At 35.6% G+C, this 24,168-nt stretch overlaps 1 protein-coding gene across 1 annotated transcript in view; it reads right to left on the bottom strand.

Annotated features, from left to right (window-relative positions):
- The window catches only part of AHI1 (Abelson helper integration site 1), an 81,399-nt gene that overhangs the window by 13,471 nt on the left and 43,760 nt on the right, over nt 1-24,168 (bottom strand). Inside the window, exons 19-22 of the mRNA XM_030945663.1 lie at nt 10,953-11,011; nt 5,505-5,564; nt 3,066-3,228; nt 1,554-1,654 (exon numbers count right to left, since the gene is read on the bottom strand). Coding sequence (XP_030801523.1) covers nt 1,554-1,654; nt 3,066-3,228; nt 5,505-5,564; nt 10,953-11,011 — 383 coding nt within the window. The remainder of the gene's footprint in view (nt 1-1,553; nt 1,655-3,065; nt 3,229-5,504; nt 5,565-10,952; nt 11,012-24,168) is intronic.

The following is a 24,168-nucleotide window of genomic DNA, read 5'->3' as shown; positions in this document are numbered from 1 at the left end:
TTCTAAGCAATCGAAACTAATCGAATGTTGCTTCTCACAAAGCTGAATAACAAATATGGGTTGCAAATGTTAGTAACGGCAGCTGGTGTACATAAAAGTATTGCGATACAGTAAACTGACTAAATTCCTACCGGATTAAAACAGAAAAACAGATGTGGATAACAATGACCAAGTCTAATAAAAATAGGTATTACAGCATTCTCTCTCTCTTCTAATCCAGGTATGAGTGAAACTGGGTGATTTCAAAAACATCCTCTGGGATACCCTCCTTGCCTCTAGCCATGTACACAATAAATTAAAGAAATCACTAGTAATGTGATTTTTCCTGTATTTATTCCAGTCTACCCTTATAGAAGTATCTGTAAGTAGAGCACCCTTGCATTTCCTGGACAATGGTTTGCCTAGGAATTTCTCAGCTACAGAGATGTAAAGGATACTTCAGATTAATTACTACTACTACTAGTGATTTTTCAAGTATAGTTAGGAACAAAACAACAAGTAATACAATTTGTAGCAGTTGGCTTCAAGAAGACAGCCAGCTTCAACAAGATTGCCAAGTGAGTAATCTCAGTAACTTCTTAAATGCTATCTCTATATTCACCTACTAAAAACAGAAGCTGCACAAAAAAGGTCAACAGAAATAGTCTTGAGCGTTCTAACCTTGAACACTGCAATGTCTTTTCCAGCCTAAATAATTCTATGATTGTATACACCATGGAGCAAAGATTAGATGAATCATTTGAGAAGTCCCCAAAAGTCGTAACTAAGCAACACAGAATATGCTTGGAGTCTTGCAAATCAGATACAAAATATTAGATTCAATTTTAGGAAAGTACATGGTCAAATAATTTGAAAGAAATCTGAGCAATACTTTTAAAGTAGTTGTGTTAGTACCATCTCAGTAAATGAAAATGAAAGTTGTGGAAAGTACACTTATTAAGGATACAAACATTTTGAAATAAAAATTTCTTAAATTCTAACAGTTGTTGAACTAATTTTTAATTACTTTTTTTCTTAGAAGATATCCCATGTTTTAAGACAATCATTAGTTTTATTTCACAGAAGGGAAACATAAGCATGCAAAGTTTCTAATCCTCTGAAGAAGAGAGAGTTAATTGGCCTGCTTTGCATATAGTGGAATCTCTAAAATTCAGGGGAAAAAAACCCCAGTCCATAAAAATCAAATGTCCATTTCTTTTCTGGACTAAAACCTGGGTCCTGTTTCTTTTTCTTCTGTACATATTGTATATTCTGACTAACAAAAATCACAGAAAGAGGAATGCTTATGCACACATAACCTCTGTAAACTTGGAGTCAATGGGAGGTTTGCCACCCATTAGAATGGTGGAAGTAAGCAGGATATTTAATTGCCACATGATGGAACAGCTGATTCCACACAAGATAAACTTCTACTGGAAGTATACCTACTTGCCTGGAATGAGATCTACACATAAGAATTTTTTACATAAAGGCTCAAAAATTAATACAGTCCATTTGGCACACAAAAGACAACCTACTTCTACTTACAGAATCCTTCCTTCTCAAATTATTACCTTATCTAGTGTCAGAAAACCTTCCTCTGCTTCTGTTGGTCCTTCTGGTAGGAGAGGAGCAGAATCTGGTATTAATCCTGAAGCTTGTTCTTCATATTCTTCTGAAAAGAGGAACCATAATTCACCATTATTAGAGCTATGAAAGAATTTGTGAACTACCATGATGTTACAATCTAGCCAAAACCAGTATGTGAACAAAACCAGGTGAAAAATGTTTGAAGACAAATGTATGAGAATTTATGAAAATTTATCCCATAAACCTTTATTTATACTAGCAAGTTTAGATTTAAATGTGATTTATATATTGGTTACTGTATAAAACCATTCAAACATTTACCTAAGAACAAAGTCCATACTGTTAGAAAGCAGTGGATACTTAACAAATGTATCTTACATGTTTCTTTTGATTCAATAAGACGATCATCAACTGCAATAGCAAATTATTTACCAGAGATTTTTTTTCACAATTGTACAACTGCCTCAAAAATTTTGTTTAGGCTTTGTCTTTCTTTGTTTTTCAGAACACTTTTTTAAGGCCCTCACTGAAGACTCTTCCTTCAGACTTCTCTCTGGGGTATCTTACAAGGAGGAAAGGCAGGGCAAAGTGCACAGGATGTTCAAGGAGAAGACAGTAGGAAAGGGCATAATCAACCTAACTTTTAATTGACCCCATCAAGTGAGCACAGTATTATGTGCAAGTGTTTTTTAGGAAAGAAGCTCAAATACTGGATTTCACTTTAAAGACACAGGGAGGAACTAAAAAATGGGGAAAACCATCTTGAGAAATGTTGGGTTAAAAGATTTCTAAATATCAGTATAACTGATAGTTTGATAGTTTAGGAAGGCAAATGAATTTCTTGTAGTGTGCAACCACATGCTGTGTCCACAAGCTGGATATTTACACCAGCACACTGAGCATCTTTACAGCAGTGGACTAAGTAGGATGCTTTCTATATTATTTGCTCAAATTCATCTAGGTTAGTCTGTATCAGTTTAATCAAAACTATTTTAATGAAAAGGACCTGGAAGCAACTCCAGTGCTCAAATGTGAGATTTAACCATTAAAGTTCTTTTAAAACTTCATACTGAAATCCAGATACTTGGGAACTGAACATTCTCCATTAGAGTGGGGGAAAATTAAGAGTTTGTACAAAAGCTAGATTTAATGGAAATTGCCTAAGACAAAACCCCAAGACGTTTGCGAAATGCTCTGATGTGTCCTAAAACATTGCCAAGCTGGGGCCTGAAATAGGTGGCTCTGTATTAGAAGAGACAAGGGATCAATCCAGCTGACAGATAATTAAGTCAGTAGTAAGCTGAATTATTCCATAAGCTGAAAGTGCAATGGTTAGCTAACTTAATACAATTTTTGCACCACAGTAAGTCATCATTATGCCACGTGTGTACTACATAAATTCCTATCTTCGGAACAACAAGTAGAACAGCACGGTAAAATCTTGGAGCATCAGTTAAACCCACACCGGTATACCAGGAAGACAGCAGTAAACTTACTTTCACCAGCCACATAATTAGCTGGAAAATAGCCTTGCTGTCCATTTGCTAGGCTGCCAAACCACCAGTTATCATTATCTTTGTATAACACTTGGATAATGTCACTGCGATGGATGGTTAGCTCATCTGATCGATGCGCTGTGTAGTCATAAAGAGCCACTACCTAAAAGAGAGATAAGAACACCACAGCTTTATCACAACCATGCCACAGAGAAAAAAGCGCAACATTCACTTCCTCTTGCAGAAAAGCAGCTGAAACCAAAGCTGCACTTTGGTAAAAGCTGAGGCTGCCTCAAGTTTTGCTAATGGGATCAGGGGTGGTGGGAAAGCAGCAGGAGAGGCAAGATAAAGGACTGTGGGATTGCAGAAATGGTTAAGAACATTCAATTCACTAAGATTAGCTTCAAAACAGCAGCTGTTAGTTTTATAAGCAATTTGCTTGTGAAGCAAAAGGGGAAAAAAAACTTCATACAGTCACTTTCTCAGAATTGTTACACCACCTTCAGATCCCATTCTCTGTGTGCTCATGAAGCATATGTGTTTGAATAAATACTTCAACAGTATGACGGCTTTTCCAAGGAAAAATTTAATACAAAAAGACATTGCAAAGTTTTGCTTTGATCACTCCATTTTTTCTTTTTTCTTTTCTATTTTTCATTTGTTTTGTTTTGCAATAAGCATTTGGATATGCAATTTTATAAATATCTGCAAAAAATACATTTATATTCCATTTGACATAATAAACCTATTTGACAATGAAATTCAGTGCAGCTATACTTTTATGAAAAAAAGTACTAACAGTCATCAGGATCATGGATACTACATATAATAAACTACTAGAAGCCTGCTTTCTAGCCTGAATATGAAAATATCAAGTACAATTTCTTATTTATTTCCTATGCCCTATGAACAAAAATCTGTCCTAGTGAACTCTGAGCAGAGAAGCATGAAAGGAAAACAAATGAACTGAAAGAATAACGGAATTGCTCACTTCCCTCATCATAAGTGAAGAGCAAAATTATGACCTATTTTACACGCACAGAATGCTGCTTCCCTACCTACAATCTTCACCTCATATTCCTCTAATAAATTGTAAGTAGAGGTCAGAAACAGGGATCATTAGGAGCAATAGGAGGGGTAATGGGATTGAAGGAGATAGCAAAGTTATGATGATACAGACAGGAGAAAACCCTTATTTTTTTAATACTCATGCATGCATTTAAATTTTAAGACTGCTGAATTCCACAATGCTTTTTATATTTGTATTTCTGCTTTGAGCAAGATCACCTGCGAGTTGCGTGTGTAGAAATATAGCCAATGTCACTTGTATTTCCATAATTCCATGTCACCAATTAAAGAGATTAAATCAGTTATGAATGGGAAAAGATGGAAGTGATTCTACCATTGTAAATTTTACACGGCAATTTGTGAGCTGGTCAGCACCAAAGAATTAGTATCAGTATAATTTTCAGTAGACTGGAAATTTACCTAAATATGCATTCAGTAGTCCTGAATTTACATAAAGAAGCTAAACCATGAAATGTGTTTTATCATAACTCTCCTCCCTGCATTAGGAAAGCTAACAGTAATTACAGGTGATGTTGGCAGTACAGAAATATGAACTGTAGAACAGAACCAAACTAAACCACACTAATGAGCACCATGACCATGTCCAGTAAGAGGTGCTCCAACAGTGTCCATTTAAGTGACAATCTCATGAAAACCATGAGGTCACTCAAGGTAAAAAAACCCAAAACCCAAAATGAATGTAGAAATGCAACACTAATTACTTGGCAGCATGAGAAACAATGAAAGGCAGAGCAAGAACTACTTTTTTTTGCCGGGTCTTTTGCAAGATACTTCTGGTGCAAATGCTGTATTTTTTTTTTTTAATTACAAAAATTCAGTCACATGGAAACTGCCACAAACATTTCAAACCAATCAAGTCTGTCTTTCAAAAATAAGAAATTAATATACCAATGTGTCCTGTAATACAACTGGTTTAGTAAGCCTGGCAATTCAAATAAAATGTGGAAATTGCCATTATATTCTCTGTCAAAATATGATCAGAAAAATTACCCTAACAGGATATAAGAAATACACCTCAGAACCAAAGAAGAATGTATAACACTCACAATTACACCTAAAGCAGTGGACTTTCTTCTGGTGTAAAATTTAAAGATTTGTCAAGTTCTATTTGGCTCAATATCCAAGCAAAAAAAAAAAACTATATTCAACAAAATTTTATTATATTGTTTTTCAAGATTGATAAACCCAGAAGTAATGCAGTAATACAGTTATGAACATCTTTGTAAGAATTAAAGTCTACAGTAGAAAAAAAATGCCCTTGGGATCATGCTAAAAGAAAGACATGCTTTCAAAAGCAGATACAATGTAACAGGTACAAAAGATATAGCAAAAAAATTACATAATACTTACTGTCTCTTGCCCGGGTGGACAATTGTTTCCTCCTCCCACTCCCAGTGCAGTCAAGCTGTCCTGATTTTAGAAGAATAAATTGTTTAAAATTTTAATATTAAGCATTTTGCTAAGCTATGATTGTATTTTCATTTTTCCTGTAAGACAGTAAGAATTATCTACAACAAAATGCTTTTTGCAAAAAAGAAAAAGCAGAAGTGATGTTAAGCAAAACTGAGTAATATTGGCTATTGGCTGGTAGTAGATGTTTAGAAAAAGATATTAAATTTTTCAAGTATGTACACTGCACTAAAGACACAACTGGACTGAAGACTGCAGTCCAAGCTTGTTTGCATTGCAAACACTACAGCACATATTTAAGAAGTTGTTGCAGTGGACTTTACCTCTAAACCAGTATGCAAAAATGTCACTTCCATATAATGGAGAATTTTAGGTTGGTCTTAATAACCAGTACTTTAATTCTAATTGTTCTATCCTCACCACTTGCTCTTCAGACCTTCAATGAATTCAAAAGAATAGTAGGTATATATTGCAATAATCAGGATAAGACTGTACCTTAAAACAATTTGATTTCTGTAAAATAATCAAATACTTAAGCTAAAAAAAGATTTAGAATAGAAAAATTATGAAAATTAGCATAGGAAAAGCAGACTAGGGGGAAAAAAAGGACGAGGTGGAAATCCTTTGCTGGTGTTACTTAATTTTTTTCAATGGTCTTCTTAACAAAGGGGAAACCAATTTCCCCTTCATTTTGTGTGCATCACAGTATACACACTACCATACAGTATAGAAATATTACACAGCAATTAAAATATTTTAGAAGTGGTAAATGTGTCCTTTGTGAAGTAAACATTTCCGCCTCTAAAAGATATATTGCATTATAACCATTTAAATCTGAAAATTTTAATCCAACATACTTTATCTCTTTCATATTATACAACCACTCCTATATATATCTTTTGCATGGAATTCTTTCTCTTCTTCTGCTTTTAAAAAATCTATCTATAATGTATTGTTCTTTTTATTTTCAGTGTTTGCAGTTTTTTAATTTTTTTTTTATTATGGTGCTCCAAGGAACATCATTACAAATTACAGAGAAAATCCTTGCATATTCCTCAGTAGAATAAATGCCATTCTTGAGAATGGATTCTTGCCCTCAATGTGGTTTCCATAATTTAGCTGGGCTTATCCCATATAGGAAAGAAATCACTGGCTATCCTGATCTCCATCCAGTCTCCAGATTGTTCTGGTACTGCCACACTAGTTACAGACACACACACAGCAGTTACAGATGAACTCAGTACAAAAGCAAACAGTTGCATTTAGCTCTTATAATCTACCAGAACATCTAAGCCTACCACCTAAAGAGTTCTGAATAATTATGTACATGCACAGAAAGAAAAAAAACAAACAAACAAAAAAAAAAAGAAGTGTAACTGCCTGATTTGATAAACAAATTTTGAACAAAGACTGGTGGAGCTGCAGTTCAGAGTACACTGCTTGTTCAGTGGTCTGTCTATTGGTAGTCAGCATTGTCGTACAGGTTTTAGCTAATTCTCATTTTCTGTGCAGGCAATGGGCTTAGCCTGTGGGATGGGAGTGCCTCCTGTTGCTCAAAAATGATTAATCAGCATTATTAGCAGTATTATTCAGGTATCTAGCTCGGGTACTCATATTGCCCCATTATTGTGTCTCAATCTGTCTCTCTCTCATTTTTTAATAAAGTATTTATGTGGCTCTCAAACACTGGAGAACAGCTTGAAGAGAGCCAGCTGTGTGGAAATAACAAGCTAACATCTATGAGTCACCCTGAGACTATGCTGAATGTTCTCAGACACTGCCTTAAACTTTTAAGGCAACAACAATCCAAAGAGGTGCCTCCTGAAGAGGTGCTCTGAGCACGTCACTGGCTGCACACACCTCTACCTCCAGCTGCCAAGGGCAATTGCCATGGCTGCTACCACACACACAGCAACTGCAAGGCTGCCTCTGCTGGGCCCTGCCATCCCTCCCGTAGTGCCAAGTACCAGTTACACCACAAGAAACATCCAACAAAAACTAGTGCCCTATCAGCTTAGAAATATAATTTTTTAAATGCCATGTCACAAGATTAGGGCACATTTTCAGGATTTCAAAAAAGCAACAGGCATATTGAATGGTATGAATACATCATTCTTAATATAATATTAATATCTCCTTTTTTTTTTCCTGCAGGATGGAAACTAGCTAATCCTTTTCTTGCACTGGAACAGATGTGGGGCTATAGCTTTGTCCTGTGGAGTTGGTCTTTTTGGGAGGCAGACCATCTGTGAGAAACAGAAACAAAATGCTTCCTAAAAAACTGTGCCATGTCATACTGATTGTGGTTGAACAAAGCTATTAGGAGCTTTCAGCATTAAGGAACATCCTCAGAGGAAGACAAATAGATCCATCAGTTGATGCAGAGTTCTACACCATGGAGTATCACACCGGTTATCCATGACTAACCCTCTTAGATACCCTTGACATTTCTAACTCAAAACTAAACAAAGATGTTTCAACATGCTGATACAAAAGACACTACTGCATGTGAGAGTAACCTGATACATTGTTGTACCAAGTTTTATAGATTCCTGATAATAGCCCTACTTAAAATGTTTATGACTGCTTTTTCATGGGTCAGTTTCAGTGATTGCTCAAATGGAGGTTTTGTTTTTTGATGCAGATGTATAGTGGCATGTATACAGAATTTGGGCATTAGATAGTGGTCATTCCCTTAGGAGAAGGAGCACTGAGAAAGAACAAGCGATATCTTATTGCTGCCTTTTCTGTAAAAACATCAGGATTTCATTTCTAGTATTGAACCAATATACTTCAATTATCACAATATCAAAATTTAAAGGAAAAAAATATTCATATAGTTTCATATGCTTCTTCCTTATATGTAAACATATTCTTCACTGTAACAGAATAAACATACAGACTAAATTCCACCTCTAATTAGCCATTAACTCTTAATAGCAGCACATGGAAAATAAGCTTTTCTAAGATTAATTTTAGGCAGACCTGACACATACTGGGGTGAACCCCACTATGCACACATGGCCAAAGTCATGCTTCCTCCTTTTCCCATCAGTGGCAGACTCAGGGACATGAAGAAGGACAAACATCTATTGCCTGGATGCTTCCCAGTAGCACTGCTTCCCTCCACTCCACTCCCCCCCATACCCGCTGACACAGTGTAAGAGAAACTGGGAATATTACTCATGCAAACACTCCAGAAAAGACACAAGGAATGTGTGTTACAGCTTCTCTTGTGTGTCCAGTAAATCTGAGCCTCATTCTGTGTAATAGCCAACATTCTGAGGCTGTTACCTTTAGCAGATTTCTTTTGTTGCTGTTTTTGGTTTTTGGTGGTTTCTTGATTAGTTTTTTTTTAAATGAGAAAGAATAAGAAATTAACTTCTAGAGCCTGATTGAAAACCCTTGGTTGGCTTAAAAGTTAATATGAAAAACATTTGAAAATTCTACAGAATAAATCTGAGATTTTACTGTTGCTCCATTGTCTTTTTCCTTAATATCCTAAAAGTTACAGATTTACTTAATTGTCTCCTCCCCTAAGAATGCTATGCAATCTCTTTACTAAGTGAAGTTTTAAATTAAATGCTATGTAAGATGAGATTTTGAAGAAAACAGCTGGATACTGTTAGCACTTTTGTATTTTGTTCTCACTGTCTGGTCCTAGCTCAGGACAACTAACTACAAATTTAGTCTATGGGAAATAGGAATACAAATACTAGCATTAATAGCTAAATTAAAATTATGCTAGAAGTATCAATTGGCAAGAATGATAAACTCTTCTTCAGTCATAATTAATGTGTCCATAGACACTGTAAAGTTACTTCCTTAGGCTTCAGATAACTACAATCCTGATTTGATTACAGTCCTTTAATATTTAATAAGCATGGGAATCTATAATTTGCCTAGAGGAAGAAAGGACCAAAACTGCACCAGGCTGCACTTTATTAATATCTGCAATGTACAAACAGAAATCAGAAATGCAAACACAGCTGCTGCAGAAAAACCTACAAGGATTACAAAAAAAAGACAGAAAAGAAAAAACAAAAAAAGACCAATTCAAAAACATGTTAAATACTCCAACTCCTGAAATTTTTCAAAACCTCTTCAACTATTTCACCATTTCTAAAAATGCCAGTTTTTTATTTTAATTACTCAGTTAACCTGCATTTATATATATTAATGTGTTTATAATAGAAGAAGTAAAAAATATATTCAAAACCTTAATTGAGTCCTCTCAAAAAAAACTATTTTAAATTAGCTTCTACCTAGCATTTCACAAAAGAGTTGGTCCGGCAAAAGTTTATCAAGCCTGCTGTGATGGAGAACACTACAGTACTGGTTGAACAATATATATTTTTCCCTAAAAAATTACATATGATGGCTAAATATTTGAAAACAGGAGAACAGGAATCATTTAGCAACTAACATAACACCAATGTAAAACCATGCTTTCAAAATTTCTGGGTGAATCCTATGTATCTAAGCTTTCCACAACTATCTCAGCAGATTCTCTTAAAATAGGAACGTCCAAAAAATCCTAAAGCAATCCAAACCAAACCCCAAACTGAAATTGTAAAACAGATATAAATAACCCACGGTAATTTATGTCCACTTATTACATTTTTCTCAAGAATTAAAATAAGTGCAATTACAACAGAATATTAAACCATGCCATTTTGTCCATGGGAGTAGAAGGATTAACGCCTCCAGTACAACAGGCCCAGCTTCATGGAGACACAAATGCATTCAGAATTCAGAAGTACCACTGCTTCTTTCTTCACTAGTTTCTCCATACATTTTGTGTTTAATACAGGTTCATCAAATGTATAGTTGCAATTATTGGCATTTACAGATTCTGTTGGATTTTTATTATGGTGATCAGGAAACCAGAAATAAATGAAATAACGAATACAATTAGGAGAAGCATACAATCAATATTTAAGAGATAAACAATGAAGTAAACAGAGGATAGCTGTGATTTAACTTGTTACAAAAAGATGAAGTATGAGTAAACAATGAAAACATGGTGCTGCAATGAGAATTTCATTCCAAGTTATTGTCTTTGCTTTTCTCTCAGCTACTCATCAATGCCATATTTTTTAGTAAAAAACAAAAAACACATGAATGTGATCTTATTTATTTATTTCTAAACAACAAAAATTAAGTCATGAAAAAATATAAAGCTTTTGATTTGCAGATATCTGATCTCACTACCAGCTGGTCACAGCATAAGCTAATTTGGCCATGTAGACAATTGGTTTGAAGACCTCCTTTTTGAATAAAGACAGGATAAAAAAAACACCTCTCTACAAGAGAGAGAACTTGTGAATAGTGACATTTGATAGTTAAACATCAATTTAAAAAAAATGCCAAGAGAGAATTCCTTACCTTCTGTAGTCTACCCAATAGTGTTCGACTAAGAGGATTTCCTACTGGGCTGAAGCACCCTGTGAAAAGAAAAGGCTGTGAATTTTCTGCTTGTTATCCTTTTCCATCGAATAAACCATTTTATTTTAAAATCATTATGTTAGCAGGGTGTGTTTGACAAAATTCTAATGAAAAGCAGCAGCATCTTTCAGTCACAACTATGCATCCTTCAGTCAGGAACAGTTGGAGGGTTTATTTAACTAACAGACCTGACACAAGGTTAACTAATCCAATATTTCCATTCAAATGATTTGGAGAAGTAGCTCAAGCTATGTCCACATGCCACCTCGTGCTCAAAGCTGACACTATTATCTAGGCTGTATTGCTTTTCTCTTCATTGAAATTCCAAGTAATGCATACAAAGTTTTCCAACAGAAATGATCACAAAAACTCACAAAGGAATTACTTCCTTATTTTATCTGAAAGAATAACTATTCCTATTCAGTGTTTCTCTTTGATCATCTGAGTTCCTATCACAACACATCTTGCTGTTTATTTTATTCACTCTCTACATAGCACACTTGAACAAGTACTTGTAAATTCTTTTCTTTTCAGACTATTATGTTAACTACTAAGCTCAGGAAAATCCTTTCATCATCTATGGATTTATCTTTTTGTTATTGGTCTCCTCAGCTGTATACTTAAGAAAACATCTTAAAAAGAAAAGATACAAAAAAATTGGAAAATCGTTGAACATGACAGTGAAAAATGCTACCGCTTCACTGGAGAACAGTTTCTCAAGTACAGAAATGCCAGACAACACAGAGTTAAGCTCACTGGATTTTCTCTGTGAGACACTAGCTTTGAAACAAATTTTGTTTTTAAAGAAAAATAAGTTCTGAAAACTCATTTTCATTTGCCACACCAAAAACCTGCTTTTGAGGAATCTAATATCTGAATAAAGGCGACTTGTCAGATTCAGATTCTCATGTACTGGCAGAGTTCCACTAGGAAACTTGCACAACTCCACTTACAGTATATTTTCTAAAGCCTAGTGGTTTTGACTTTCAAAGGAGATTTACTCATAAATGTTTAATCATTAAGATATTTAGATATTTCTAACTAGAATAAAAGCTGCAAGCTCAAATAATGATAGTTAAACCATGCTCCTGCAAATCTGCATGTGACTAATCTACTTGTGAGAAATCCTAAATACATGCAATAATGGATTATTCAGCTTCATATATGAATTAAAAACATCTTGATCTTAATAATTTTCGAAAATCGCGTATAAATTCTGAAATACTTTATTTTGAAAGGCTTACCTTGCTTTTATTACTTTTTCCATCTCTTTTAAGAAGAAGAATGAGATGAGAATGTAAACCATTTTCTGAATTCAACCCATACTTAAAGACAGTAGTCTTGAAGGCAATGTTTTTTCAAACAAGCTATTTGCTAAAACATTTGTTCAGCACTAACCAAAACTCAGTGGGGATATTACTCCTATTAATATTGTTACCTACACACTCACAAAGTCAGAAAACCAGATGCTACAGAGATGATACTACATATGGATATCCTATCACATACACATGTTGTATCAAGTCTTTGAACAAAAAACAAACTGAAAACAAATAAAATGTCTGCATGACAAAATTTTTTTTAGACAGACAACCTGAGCATGGGAGTGTTGTGCCAACTCACATAAACCCATATGAAGATAAAATATATATAAAATATTTGATAAAAACAATTGTTTGACTGGAAAAATATTCAAGTTTTAATTAAAAACAACATTAATCTGCATTTTTATCTGTAACATCATTGACCTTCATATTTTTCTAAGGAAAATATGCATTACTTCCAAGTGCTCCTGGGTTGTATGTTTATGCACGTCAGTACTGCTGTGCAGCCTTGATATTCAGTTGTTTATCAGGTGAAAACTGTATGTATGGTTAGACTGATATTCCCAATTCAGCCTCAATAAAGGGCAGCACAGACCTGCTATGCTGCAAGTGTAGGACAGACAGATGTGTTACTCAAAGATATAAGGAGTCCTATACGGAATTCTAGAAGCTGGCACTGGTTCAGACTCAGTGTTTTCCATTACTAGAGACAAAACAAATAGAAAATTCTTATTACTTTGCTTGAGGTCTAAACAGACCACAGCACACCTGGGCACAAATATTCTATGATCATGCCTATTGCTTACTCCAAAGTAGACTTTAGGGCTATCTGTTACTTGTTTCTAATTATCAAGCATCCATTTTTGTAGCCCCTACATTCAAAACGGTCATATTAAAAACTGCCAAGCAAACAAAACAAACCCAAATCAACAAAAAAACTGTGTTCACATCTTCCTCATTCACAAATCAAGCTCCATTCAGCCAGCAAGGGAATATCCATCTCTTCTTCCCCAAAGGAAGCAGTAGAATTTTAAAGCAACGTTCCACAGCTATGGGTTTGATATCGTTCCATGCTTGATGAAGCGTGTAAATGACATCAAGCAGGTGTGACTAACAGCCTCAGAGTGCTTGCTTTGGTTCTCTCCCATCCAGGCTGTACACGCTTTTTAACTACTATATTGACACTGAGGTCTGCATTCCAGAAGGACATTTCCTCTTGATCTAAAAATTAAGTTTACAGGACACCGTGACCTGCTGGGACTCTCGCTTAGTCTGAGCTCATAGAAAGGTCATTAAATCCTTTGTAAGGTCAAGCCCAAAACAGCCCCAACACCCAGGGTAATCTGGACTGTCCTATCTTAAGGTTGCCTCAGAATCACTAATGGAGAAGCATTGTTATTGATGCAGATGCTTTACTTGTGCTTTCCAACAATCTTCTTTCTTATCCACTGCCTTCACATTCAAAATCATATGCATCTTGAGAAGCTAATCTTCCCAATTAAAGTATCAATATTTGAATAACTGCATTTTCTATTACTCTGCATTGATTCTTCAGTGTTTTCCTTTACCTGGAATTTTACATGAGAAGATCATACTTCTAGAACATACTTTCCATGAGAAGAACATACTTCTAGAAGAACTTACTGCTAATGTCTAGCTGCTAATCAGGCATCTCAAAACAATAGATGCTAATCCTTTACTTCAAATGATCAGGATTTTCACACCGATGCAATTTAACAGCAGGACAGCTCTTCTTTAGCGTCCACGTAACCCTATTGATACAATTATGGCGTGAGCCTATCAAAGAACTGGTTTGAAAAACAGTGTATCTGCCTGCCTTGAGAGGAGTCTGAACCCATGGTAGTTTCCCATACAATTTGAACAGAGAACTGAAAGTGTACCCTCAGTTCCTCTCGGTCACTTCTGGCAATTTATTCTTTGCCAGTATAACTCCAGCCTAAGAGGAAAGAAGACAGAAGTTGTCCTGTCCAAAATGTGCCTGTAATACCAAGTCCCAGTCTTATTGCATGCTTTCACTGAAAAGCTACCCTCTGCTCTAGGATCACCTCACATCAGTGTGAGGTGATCAAATTCTAAGTAGTTGGACTGAAATGCACAAAGTAGATGAGTTCACTACCAAATAGACTTGACTTATATAGAAATTGATATGACAGCACCCCTGAATAGAACTTGTAACAATTAAGAACACTTCCTTTAAAATAACAGCATCTTTAGTGATTTAGTTTTAAACTAATAGCATGAGAAGCAGAAGAGGGAAAGAAGTCTTTCTAAGCAACCACATAAATCCACCATTATCCTACTGGACTGTCTATAATTACCCAATGTGAAATGTTTTTGTGAAAAAAAGCTGTTTCAAAAAAGGCCAGGAGAACATTTGTTACAGAAGAACTTCTGTTTTAATGAAATTTTCAAAAGAAGGCATTTTCTCACTTTCGGAAATGTTCTTGATAAATTAATTTTGTAATTACTAAAGGTATTTGAGCATAATAAACCTCTAAGGCTTCCAGTCACACAGAATCTATAGCTAATGAAATCATCCAAAAGTTCACCCTGGAAAATTCCCAGCAAATCACAGAGCAAAGGACAAATATATATCTAAGAAAACTGAAATATGTTAATATTCAGACATTTCTGTGACAAACACCTCTAAAGCATGCAGAGAGAGAAAAAAAATCTTACCTACTCTAGTCACACACTATTCTGTTTTTAACTGAGTTTATTTAGGTTTATACTAATTGCTAATGTCCCAAAATCCACAAAAAATCCTGGAAGATATGAAAATAAACAATACCTCTAGGAAATGGTATTTCTTATTGCAGACATTTTTATGAATTATATCATGGTCTCTTGCAACTCAGTGTAGTTAAAATAAACCCAATTAAATAACAAACACTCAAAAAAAAGTCGTCAGAAATGAGATGAATATGTGTAGATCAGCTCATTCCTCTTCCTACTCATCTTCTGAGACTTTAAAACTGTTTCCAATAACGAGAATCATGTTTTCAGCACAGTCACCTAGTGTAGTATGACCAAAAGTATGGCCTTCATGACCAAAGGATCTTTTAGCATGCAATATAATCTCTCCTTTAGGTTCCTAAGGTTTCAAAGGAAAGTTTTGAGGGTTTAAAGTAAAAGCTTTCAGCTATTTATGAAATTTCATTTTTCAAACTATGTACAATGTAAGGCAATGAAGATAATTTTGTAATGACCTAAATATATATTAATCTTCCCTCAAAGACTTTATCCTCAAACCAATTATACTCTAACAGATCAAACATTATATAAATATAGAATTAAATATATAGAACATTAAATAATATAGAACTCCTTATGTTAAAAAATTGTTTATATATTGGGTAAGAACCTGTTTTCCTTTATTTAAACATATGATCACAAATACATTTAAAACCCACCACAAACATCTTCAGATGCAGTTCACACAAAATGAAAGAAGTGGATGCACCTACTTAACACCAGCATACCTTTTCATTTTACCAGCAAAGCAGATGTTTCACCAATATCCATTGCTTTAGGTGAAAACCCACTTCCAACTCTGTTCTACATAACTTAGTCTAGCACCTATGATTTTGAAGATATTCCAGACTGAACAGCAGAATTGATAGGACCGAAGTGTATTGTAAACTGTTTTAGTGAAGTTTAATCTGTATCATAGTGACAGGACAAGAAGAAATGGTCTCAAACTGCATTAGGGGAGGCTCAGGCTAGACATCAGGAAGAATTTCCTCATGAAAGAGCCTGTTTAGTATTAGAATGGGCTGTCCAGGGAGGTGATGGAGTCACCATCCCTGGAAGTGTTCAAGAAACTACTGGATGTGACACTTAGTGCCATGGTCTAGTTGAAAAGGTGACCCTTGGTAAAGCTGGAACTCAGTGATCTTGTAGGCCTTTTCCAACCTAAACAATGCTGTGATTCTGTGATCTTGCAAACCACTTAAAATGCATGTGCTTAAAACAGGCAGCTCTCACGTGCTGTATGTACAAAGGTATGGTGATGGCAACATTACTGAATGCAAAGGTCTTCTATGAACACCAATAAGATCCTTGCAGAGTATTCTGCACTGACAGAAGTCTACCCAGTGTCACCCCATGCCATTATTAGCACTCTCCTTGCCTCTTCCCCACCTTCTTCTTCTATCAAAGCACCCAGAAAACGTTGAACTATCTCCTCCATGTCATTCTCGTTTTCTAAGTGGGGTTCCAATTTACTAAACTAAATCTCTTCACTTAAAACCAAACCCCAAAATCTACAGGACAAATAGAATCCCTCTCTGTTTGCTGTTGCACTTTTTGTAAGTTATATAGAGAAACATCTGTTTATTTATTTTGCCCATTGGATATGAGAGCTGTTTACATGCTATATACACTTCAGGAAAATGAGAGACAAAAAAGCTCTGGCAACTCTATTGCTGCCAGACGTGACTCCTCCAGTTAGTGGAGACTGATCTAGATGGTAGGCATAAAAAAAACCCAAATCCACCCCACCTTACCCTCTCCACGTTCAGCTGAAACAGCTGTGCTGACAGGTGGAAAAGGATGACTTATTTTTGTTTTCCTTCCCCATTCCTATTAATACAATGAAAACTTGAAAATGAACAAGATAATCTTAGGGAATTATGTCAATAGATCAGGCTTTGTTTGCCATTCAAAATCTACACTGGATAGAAAAGAATGTACAGAAGGATATGCTTTCAATGAAAAAGTAAGTAATGTTTACCTTTTCAACCAATTGTTTACTAAACACTGGTATGAAGAAGTTATCTAGAAAAAACCTCTAGAGAGTTACACAATTCAGGACCATGCAGCTCCATACATTGTGCTGCAGCTTCTTTAACACAGCATGTGATTTTCCAGTGGATGCCTTAGCTGCAGCTACTCTGAGAACTCTGGGTTCCCAAACCATGAGCAAGTCACAGTTTTCCTGAAGTGAGAGACACAACTGCTCTAGTGTGCTTTAACACAGTAACTTCCTTATCTAAGGACTGAGGCAGTTATCTCTAGCTAATGCATCTGGTTGTTTGATTCCACACCTCAAGTGACCAGGTATTTGTCCTTGCAGCAGAGTTACGTAAACACTGGAGCAGTGGAACAGAGCAAGGCTTAAATTCACACCTGTAGATCCACAGAGAGATACCTTTGCTCTAACATCAACCAATTTCAATCCTCATATAAGAGACCTCGGAATCAGACAGCACTAACATGAAAACACTGTGCTTCTGGCAGTGCCAGATCCCACAACATAATTGTATCTCCCATCAGCCAAAAGAATGCATAGAGATATTCATTCAAGGTTAGACATCATTTTTATTCCTGGTTCAAGATACACAAGGGCATATACACGTGTTTGCTCTGAGAATAATCTTCCACAAGGAGGACCAGAGAGATAATCTGTTTGTCACTGGCTTTGGGTTTCATTTGAAAACATTTATTCTATACTTAGGCACAATGAAGAGGTAGAATTTGGCCCCTATTTACAAAAAGCATAATGAAGTAAAACTATTGCATCACAAAAACAATTAAAAAATCCAACTTTTTAATTAGAGATTAAAATCAAATACATTTAGCAGCCTACACACCCACCTAATTATTTCTGAGTAATCTTATCAAACCATCATCTTACATTTTTCTTGCAAATGTTAAGTTTCTACAGTACCATATATAAACAATGCAAGTAGTAGCACGTGTCCCAAGCATTCTTTTGAAGCAAAGAACATTTATTGAATTCATGCTAATCAGGAACGTGCTAATTTACGACAACTTCTAACATTACATCACAATGGCAGTAGATATCACTGAAAATGAGCACAAGTTATAGTATCCAGTTGTTTCTTTCTACAATTTGGAGAACAGAAGGTGATTCTACAGCAAACATCAATAAGCCTGCAGAGATAACATCAGCTTTCTGAAATCAGATTGGCAGCATAATTTACAAGTTTTAGATAGCAGATAAAAAAGATGTAAGGAAAATGCAGACTATGACGCATTCTTTGTATTAATAAGAGTTATTTTTCTTCTAGTGCTGCAGATATCCTGAGAAAGTCATTATTAGTTTTGCTAAGCTCACCTGGACTATTTAAAAGTAAACAAACTATAACAAAATAGAAAATAAACTTATTTTGCATTCTATTACATGTAGTTTGTGGTGCTCCCTATAAAAACTGCAGTCCCATGGAGCTGTAGATGCCCAACACTGAAGTAGCAACCTTCACTTTTGGGCTTAATAATATTTTTGCCTCTACTTTAAATTACCCTCCCTGAATCAGAGAAAATGGAGGCAGGCTTTATTATTATTATTGTTTTCTAAAAATATGTAGAACAGTTAAACTTTTATTTATTAATACAGTTAAATAGAATTTAACTCTATCTGCAACTCTCAAAGTCAAGTATCTTATGATCTCATAACTCTACTTGTGTCTTTAAAAAAACATACTTAACTACAGATAAAAGACAAAGAATGAAAATTATGCAAGGAAGGAAAACAAAGCAATTTTTTCACATGGCTCTTCCCACAACAGAACTCAGCAAAGGCTAGTTACTGAGAGTTACTTAAATCAAATTAGTTTGCCATTCTACAAGTGGAAAGCTGCAAGAAAATATGCTTAGGATACCACAAATATCTTTCAAAATTAGCCATTAGCACATTTTTGCAATGCAAAGTCTTGTCAGCTAAGTAAAAACAACCAGTTACTGCATAAACTACTGAATTTCTATATTACCCAGTAAGCCTCACAATGTCAAATCACATCTTGACTGGAAAAAAATTTTAAAAAATTTTCAAATCTTGTAAATGCTTATGTAGCATTTTCCAAACATTTACATTCAAGGTAAAATAGCATCACCAACATCATGTCCAATATGCTGGAAAAAATAAGTCAGCTTGATATTTCAGGTCTTTATCATGAGCAGAATAGCCACGACTTTCTCTATGACATTAGCACTTTCAGCCAGTACTGAGTATTAATTCTGACAAAGTATTACCAGAAAATTCTATGAAGTGGCCAAACAATTAATACATTATCAAACCTGAAAAATGCATGACCATTGGCAGACACTATATTAGGAAACCATTATGTAAGATTTTTAATTTTGCCTCAAATCAAGAGTAAGGAAAAAAATGCACAGTAAACATACTTCTAAGTTCAGAAATAGATCATCTCTTTGAAATACACCCCCAAGTTTACTTTCTATTTTTTAGCTCAGAAATTAGACTGGTCAGATATTTCAGGGAAATACGTGTGTGGTGAAACCAAGCTACTCCATGAGAATTTTCCCACATGCACACTTTTTGAGTTTTCAGAAAATTTATTAATAAACTACTTTTAGAAGGTTTTTCTACGTATCAGTGAATAGAACATGTATGAACAAGTAAGCCCTTTCTAATTGGTATCCAACTGTATAGAAAAATAAAATAATGGCCTGTTACCACTTTAGTAACAAAAATCTGAACATACCTCCTTGTAAATAACATATAAAAAAGCACTTGAGACTAATACTGATATAATCTATTAGAGAGGAAAATATACTGAAATGTTATGTCCAACATTAAAGCAACACATTGGAGATCCAGCTGGGCAAAGATTTCAATTATATTGATTTTTCAGTTTCCTTTACCTACAAGGTTTGCAAAGTTTTTTAGAATGCAACAGCAACCTGGTACTGCTTTTACAGCAGTGGATTTTTAGAATGCTTGAGTCTTAGGTGAGGGATGTGCAAAAAAAAAAGCATGGAAAATGTTTGCATTGAATATAATTAGGAGGCAATACACCCTTTAATTTACAACAGCAGTACCTGATCTGAGGAGAGGTAAAAGAAGGCAATTCAAGACAGGCAGACTCATAAAGAGTGGCTGTGCCCAGCTTTAGGCTAAGACCACATTTCTAAAACTCTGGATTATCCTGGAGGGAACAGAATTCTCTACAAGGTTCAATCAGGAACACAAAATGCTACAGCTGGGATTAGAAGACTGTAAAACTTTTCACTATCTCAGTGGCAAGCAAGAAAGTAGATGTCCTATCCAGTGAATTAGTATCTTGTTTGCATGGGAATTTTGCAACAAGACTATTTGCACAGCAAATCTAAAGATGTAAACACAAATAATAATGAAAATTAAATTCTGAATGAAGAAGTAGCATTTGACTAAATATTTTTTACAGTATCATGAAATACAATATAAGTGCTTAATACAATACCATACTAGCTTTTTTCACATCATCACATAGGTAGTGCCAAACTGTTAAAAACTACAGTACTTTAACACGTAAGCCTAATTTTATGACCCATCCTCTCTGGTTTGACTACCAGTTGCAGCTAAAATCCCTACTGACTATGCTCATACAGTCAGTCTCCAATAAGCCAAAATCCACACAAAACCAGCAAGTGCTAAGTTTTCATAATCATCAGTAAGAGGGAGGTGATTAAGGTCTGAATATTCAAGGACAGAAAATTCTTCTCCATAGCCTTTTCTAAAAGGAACCACCCATTTCTATGCATTATGAATGATATCTGAGTTTCTTTAAAACTGACTTCACTGCCAACTGCTATGAACATTTGCTTCTTCAAAAGGACCAAACAACTAAAAAACACAGAAAATTGTCTAGTAACACTCTTAAGTCTGGAAATCTCAAAGTACATGCTTCAATAGCCTTATTCAGTAAACCTTCCTACATGGTTTTTGCACACGTTTACGTGCCAATTATTAACTCAAGAATGGTGATACAGACAACCCTGGACACACCTTGTTCTCTCTGAGTGATTACTGGAACTTACTCTGAAAATTGTTTTGGTAAGAAAAGCTGATTTGCAGGAAGAGTCTTAATTGAAACCACATTTTCAACTGCTGAAGATCCTTTACATGTGTGAGTAGTAAACAAAGATGAAGTTTCCTTTATGTTCTGTACCAGAAGGAAAACAAATTTCCAATCAAGTACTGTTATCAAGGTACACTTGATGTAGTACGTTACAGATGTGCATTAGGTGGGCACTACACCCCAAATCTTGCAAGAACAGTAGAACAACCGTATTTCCTCTCTTCTTGTTGCTGTTTTTTATGCAGAGGCAGCCAAATTAGAAGCAAATACAATTTGTCAGAACATACATTGTATTAGATTGAACTGCTGGACACAATGCGTGAAAAGTCGCCACCAATTAATCAACATATATATTCAAAACTTGTGTTTTAAATTATTTCAAAAATGAAAAATTCCAGGAATATACTTGGAATCCTTATAGGAAAGAAACACCTGGTTGGCTTTAGCTAGGGCTCAGCTCACAACAGAAGTTCTTCAATTAGTAGCATGCATAACTCTGTTACATTCTCCTGAACAAGGAGAAGAGGTGACACACCTCATGGATACCTTCTCTGTATAGAGACAGTCACAAAACCCACCTCCCACTTTAAGGATAGGCTCATCCTTTTTTACTACAGAGGTGAACTATGCTTAAATGTGATTATCCATTAATGAAAACTCAAAGATGCAAGGAGTAGGAAAATGAAACCTATTCAAGGTCTTCACCTTAAAATACAACACCTCACAAAGTGAATCTTATTATGCTCTGTAGGTGCAGAGTGACAACCAGAAGTTGGTGAATGAATTCTCATGCCATTTCAAATTGCCACTAGGCAATTTGTCATACCAAAAGATGCTCAACACATATTTTGAAAGAAGCTCCAATTTTCTATATGTTGTTATTTGTAATATTAGCTGCAGCAGTCTGCTTCCTTTGACCAGTCAAGCTCTGAAAGGATTGCAGAAAGACCTGCATTATCAACATATGCCACTGCAACATCCTTCAGCTGATCTGTAAAAAACCCCAACCAATGAGGCACCAGAAGCTAGCACAGATGGACAGCTGGAGTAGAGACTGACTGAACAGGAAAAGGGGATGCGCAATCTTGAATCAAATGGGGATGCAGTATGCTGGAGTCAATCTTTGTATGAGATACAGAGTGTCAAGTTACATGGTCGAGTAAGAGCTTTCTGCAAAGGGACTGTCCAGCAAGCCAGAACAGAGCCCTGGGTCAAGTGAACAGGGGAGACACTTAAAAGAGTTCTTTTGAATTTGCCGTTTTGTCACTTGAATCTTTTTTCTTTGCCTGAGGAAGTAAAAACTGGAGAAACTGAGCCTTAATTGTGAGAGGAAAACATGAGAAAGGAACCTCTGCAATCCTTCACTGCATGCCATAAGATTGCAAAAAAAAACCCAAATACAAGTTTTCAGAAGCAGAGTTTTAAGAGAATTTGGCCAACAAGGAACAAGTCACTGTTCCTTACAGCCTCCAGTGAGCAAGAAGGCAAGCTAACAATGAGCATGCAGGCTCCATGAAGCTCTCATTTCATCTGGATCAAGGCAGCACATTGAGGCCAGCTCTGTATGCAACAGCAAACTACTGTGTGACAAGGGCAATGTCTGTGTTACATACCTATAGAAGCCCTCACTTCTCTGCACCTGCCTTCTGCTTTCCTAATGCTTTCCCAAGCCACCATCCTCTATCATTACTTTCTACAGGATCAACATGATCCATATCAAACTACAATGACCAAACTGCATCAGTATCACAATCTACTGCAGGGCATACTACAGACCACATACACCCAAAGTTAACTTAAAAGGCGTTATGTTAATAGAATTAATCATGTCAGGGAGGTTTGCTCTCACTGAAATTAGTGCTTCAACAACGAGAGTAACAAGGTGCGTATGAATCCATGGAAGTTTAATTGCTTCACACATAAAAATCTATCAACAAATTAGCAAAGGCTTTTTAAAGCAGTTGAAAAAGTATCCATGTATACCAAAATCAGATGGATAATGTATGTTCAAAACATAGATTTTTAAATTTTTTTTTTAAATGCACTTAGGATTTGCTAATTTGTCAAAACCAGCGATGAAGTCAAAGTACTGTGGTCTCCTCTTGGGAGATGGAGCCATCTCCCTCCTGCGCACCATGGCTGCTACTGGGGTTTTTGCATTCTCCTCCCAGCTCCTCTGGAAATGACAGGAACAGAAGGATTGGAGTAATACAAGCAGGGATCAATTTCCCTACTTTAGTCACTCATGTTTACTGCTGTACAGACAGCATCCTTGCTGATGTGAGCTTTCTGCCTGGACCAGAGGACTGATATTTTACTGCACAGTCCTTGGCAGAAGGACTGTTTCCCTTCCCGTGACCAACTGAAACTTCATTCAAGCATGTTGTTGTCTCGTGGCTCAATAGACCAAAATTACAGAAAAGCTCAGAGTGAAAACAGTTAACAGGACCTCTCTACTTAGGAATTAATTAGATTCAGTTGTTTTAGGATCCACATAACTGAGAAAGTAAGGGCACACTTAGGCCAAATCTCTTTTGGCAGAGACTCACCATAGTACTACGTCACACCCTGATTTTGCAATCTATATCCATTGCTGCCAAGCAGAGAGTAATGCTTCATTTAATCCACACCCTTGTATAATTTGGCTGAGAATACTTCCTTTAGCCTGAAGGCTCAGCAGTAATTACCCTAACATACACCAATTTCAAGTAAATATAAATGGTGTTCTTTAGATAAAGTTTTTGGAATCTTCAAAGATTGCTGTTATTGTGCTCTGTATTTAGTATAATTTTTAGAGAAATATTTTAATTAACTTACCTAGAAGAAATATGAGAAAGAACATATAAAAAAGGAACATGTGTATCTTTGATCTCAGTATAAACAATTCTAGCAAGTTTAACTAGAAAATACAAACTCTTCTGACATTTATAACATCTTATCAATCAGATAGAAGAAACTGGATAAGCAACCTTTTACAATAGAAGA

This window comes from Camarhynchus parvulus, chromosome 3 (assembly GCF_901933205.1).
Source record: "Camarhynchus parvulus chromosome 3, STF_HiC, whole genome shotgun sequence".
NCBI lineage: Eukaryota > Metazoa > Chordata > Aves > Passeriformes > Thraupidae > Camarhynchus > Camarhynchus parvulus.
Note: the sequence above shows the minus strand (reverse complement) of the source record. Positions and strands in the feature narration are given on the sequence as shown.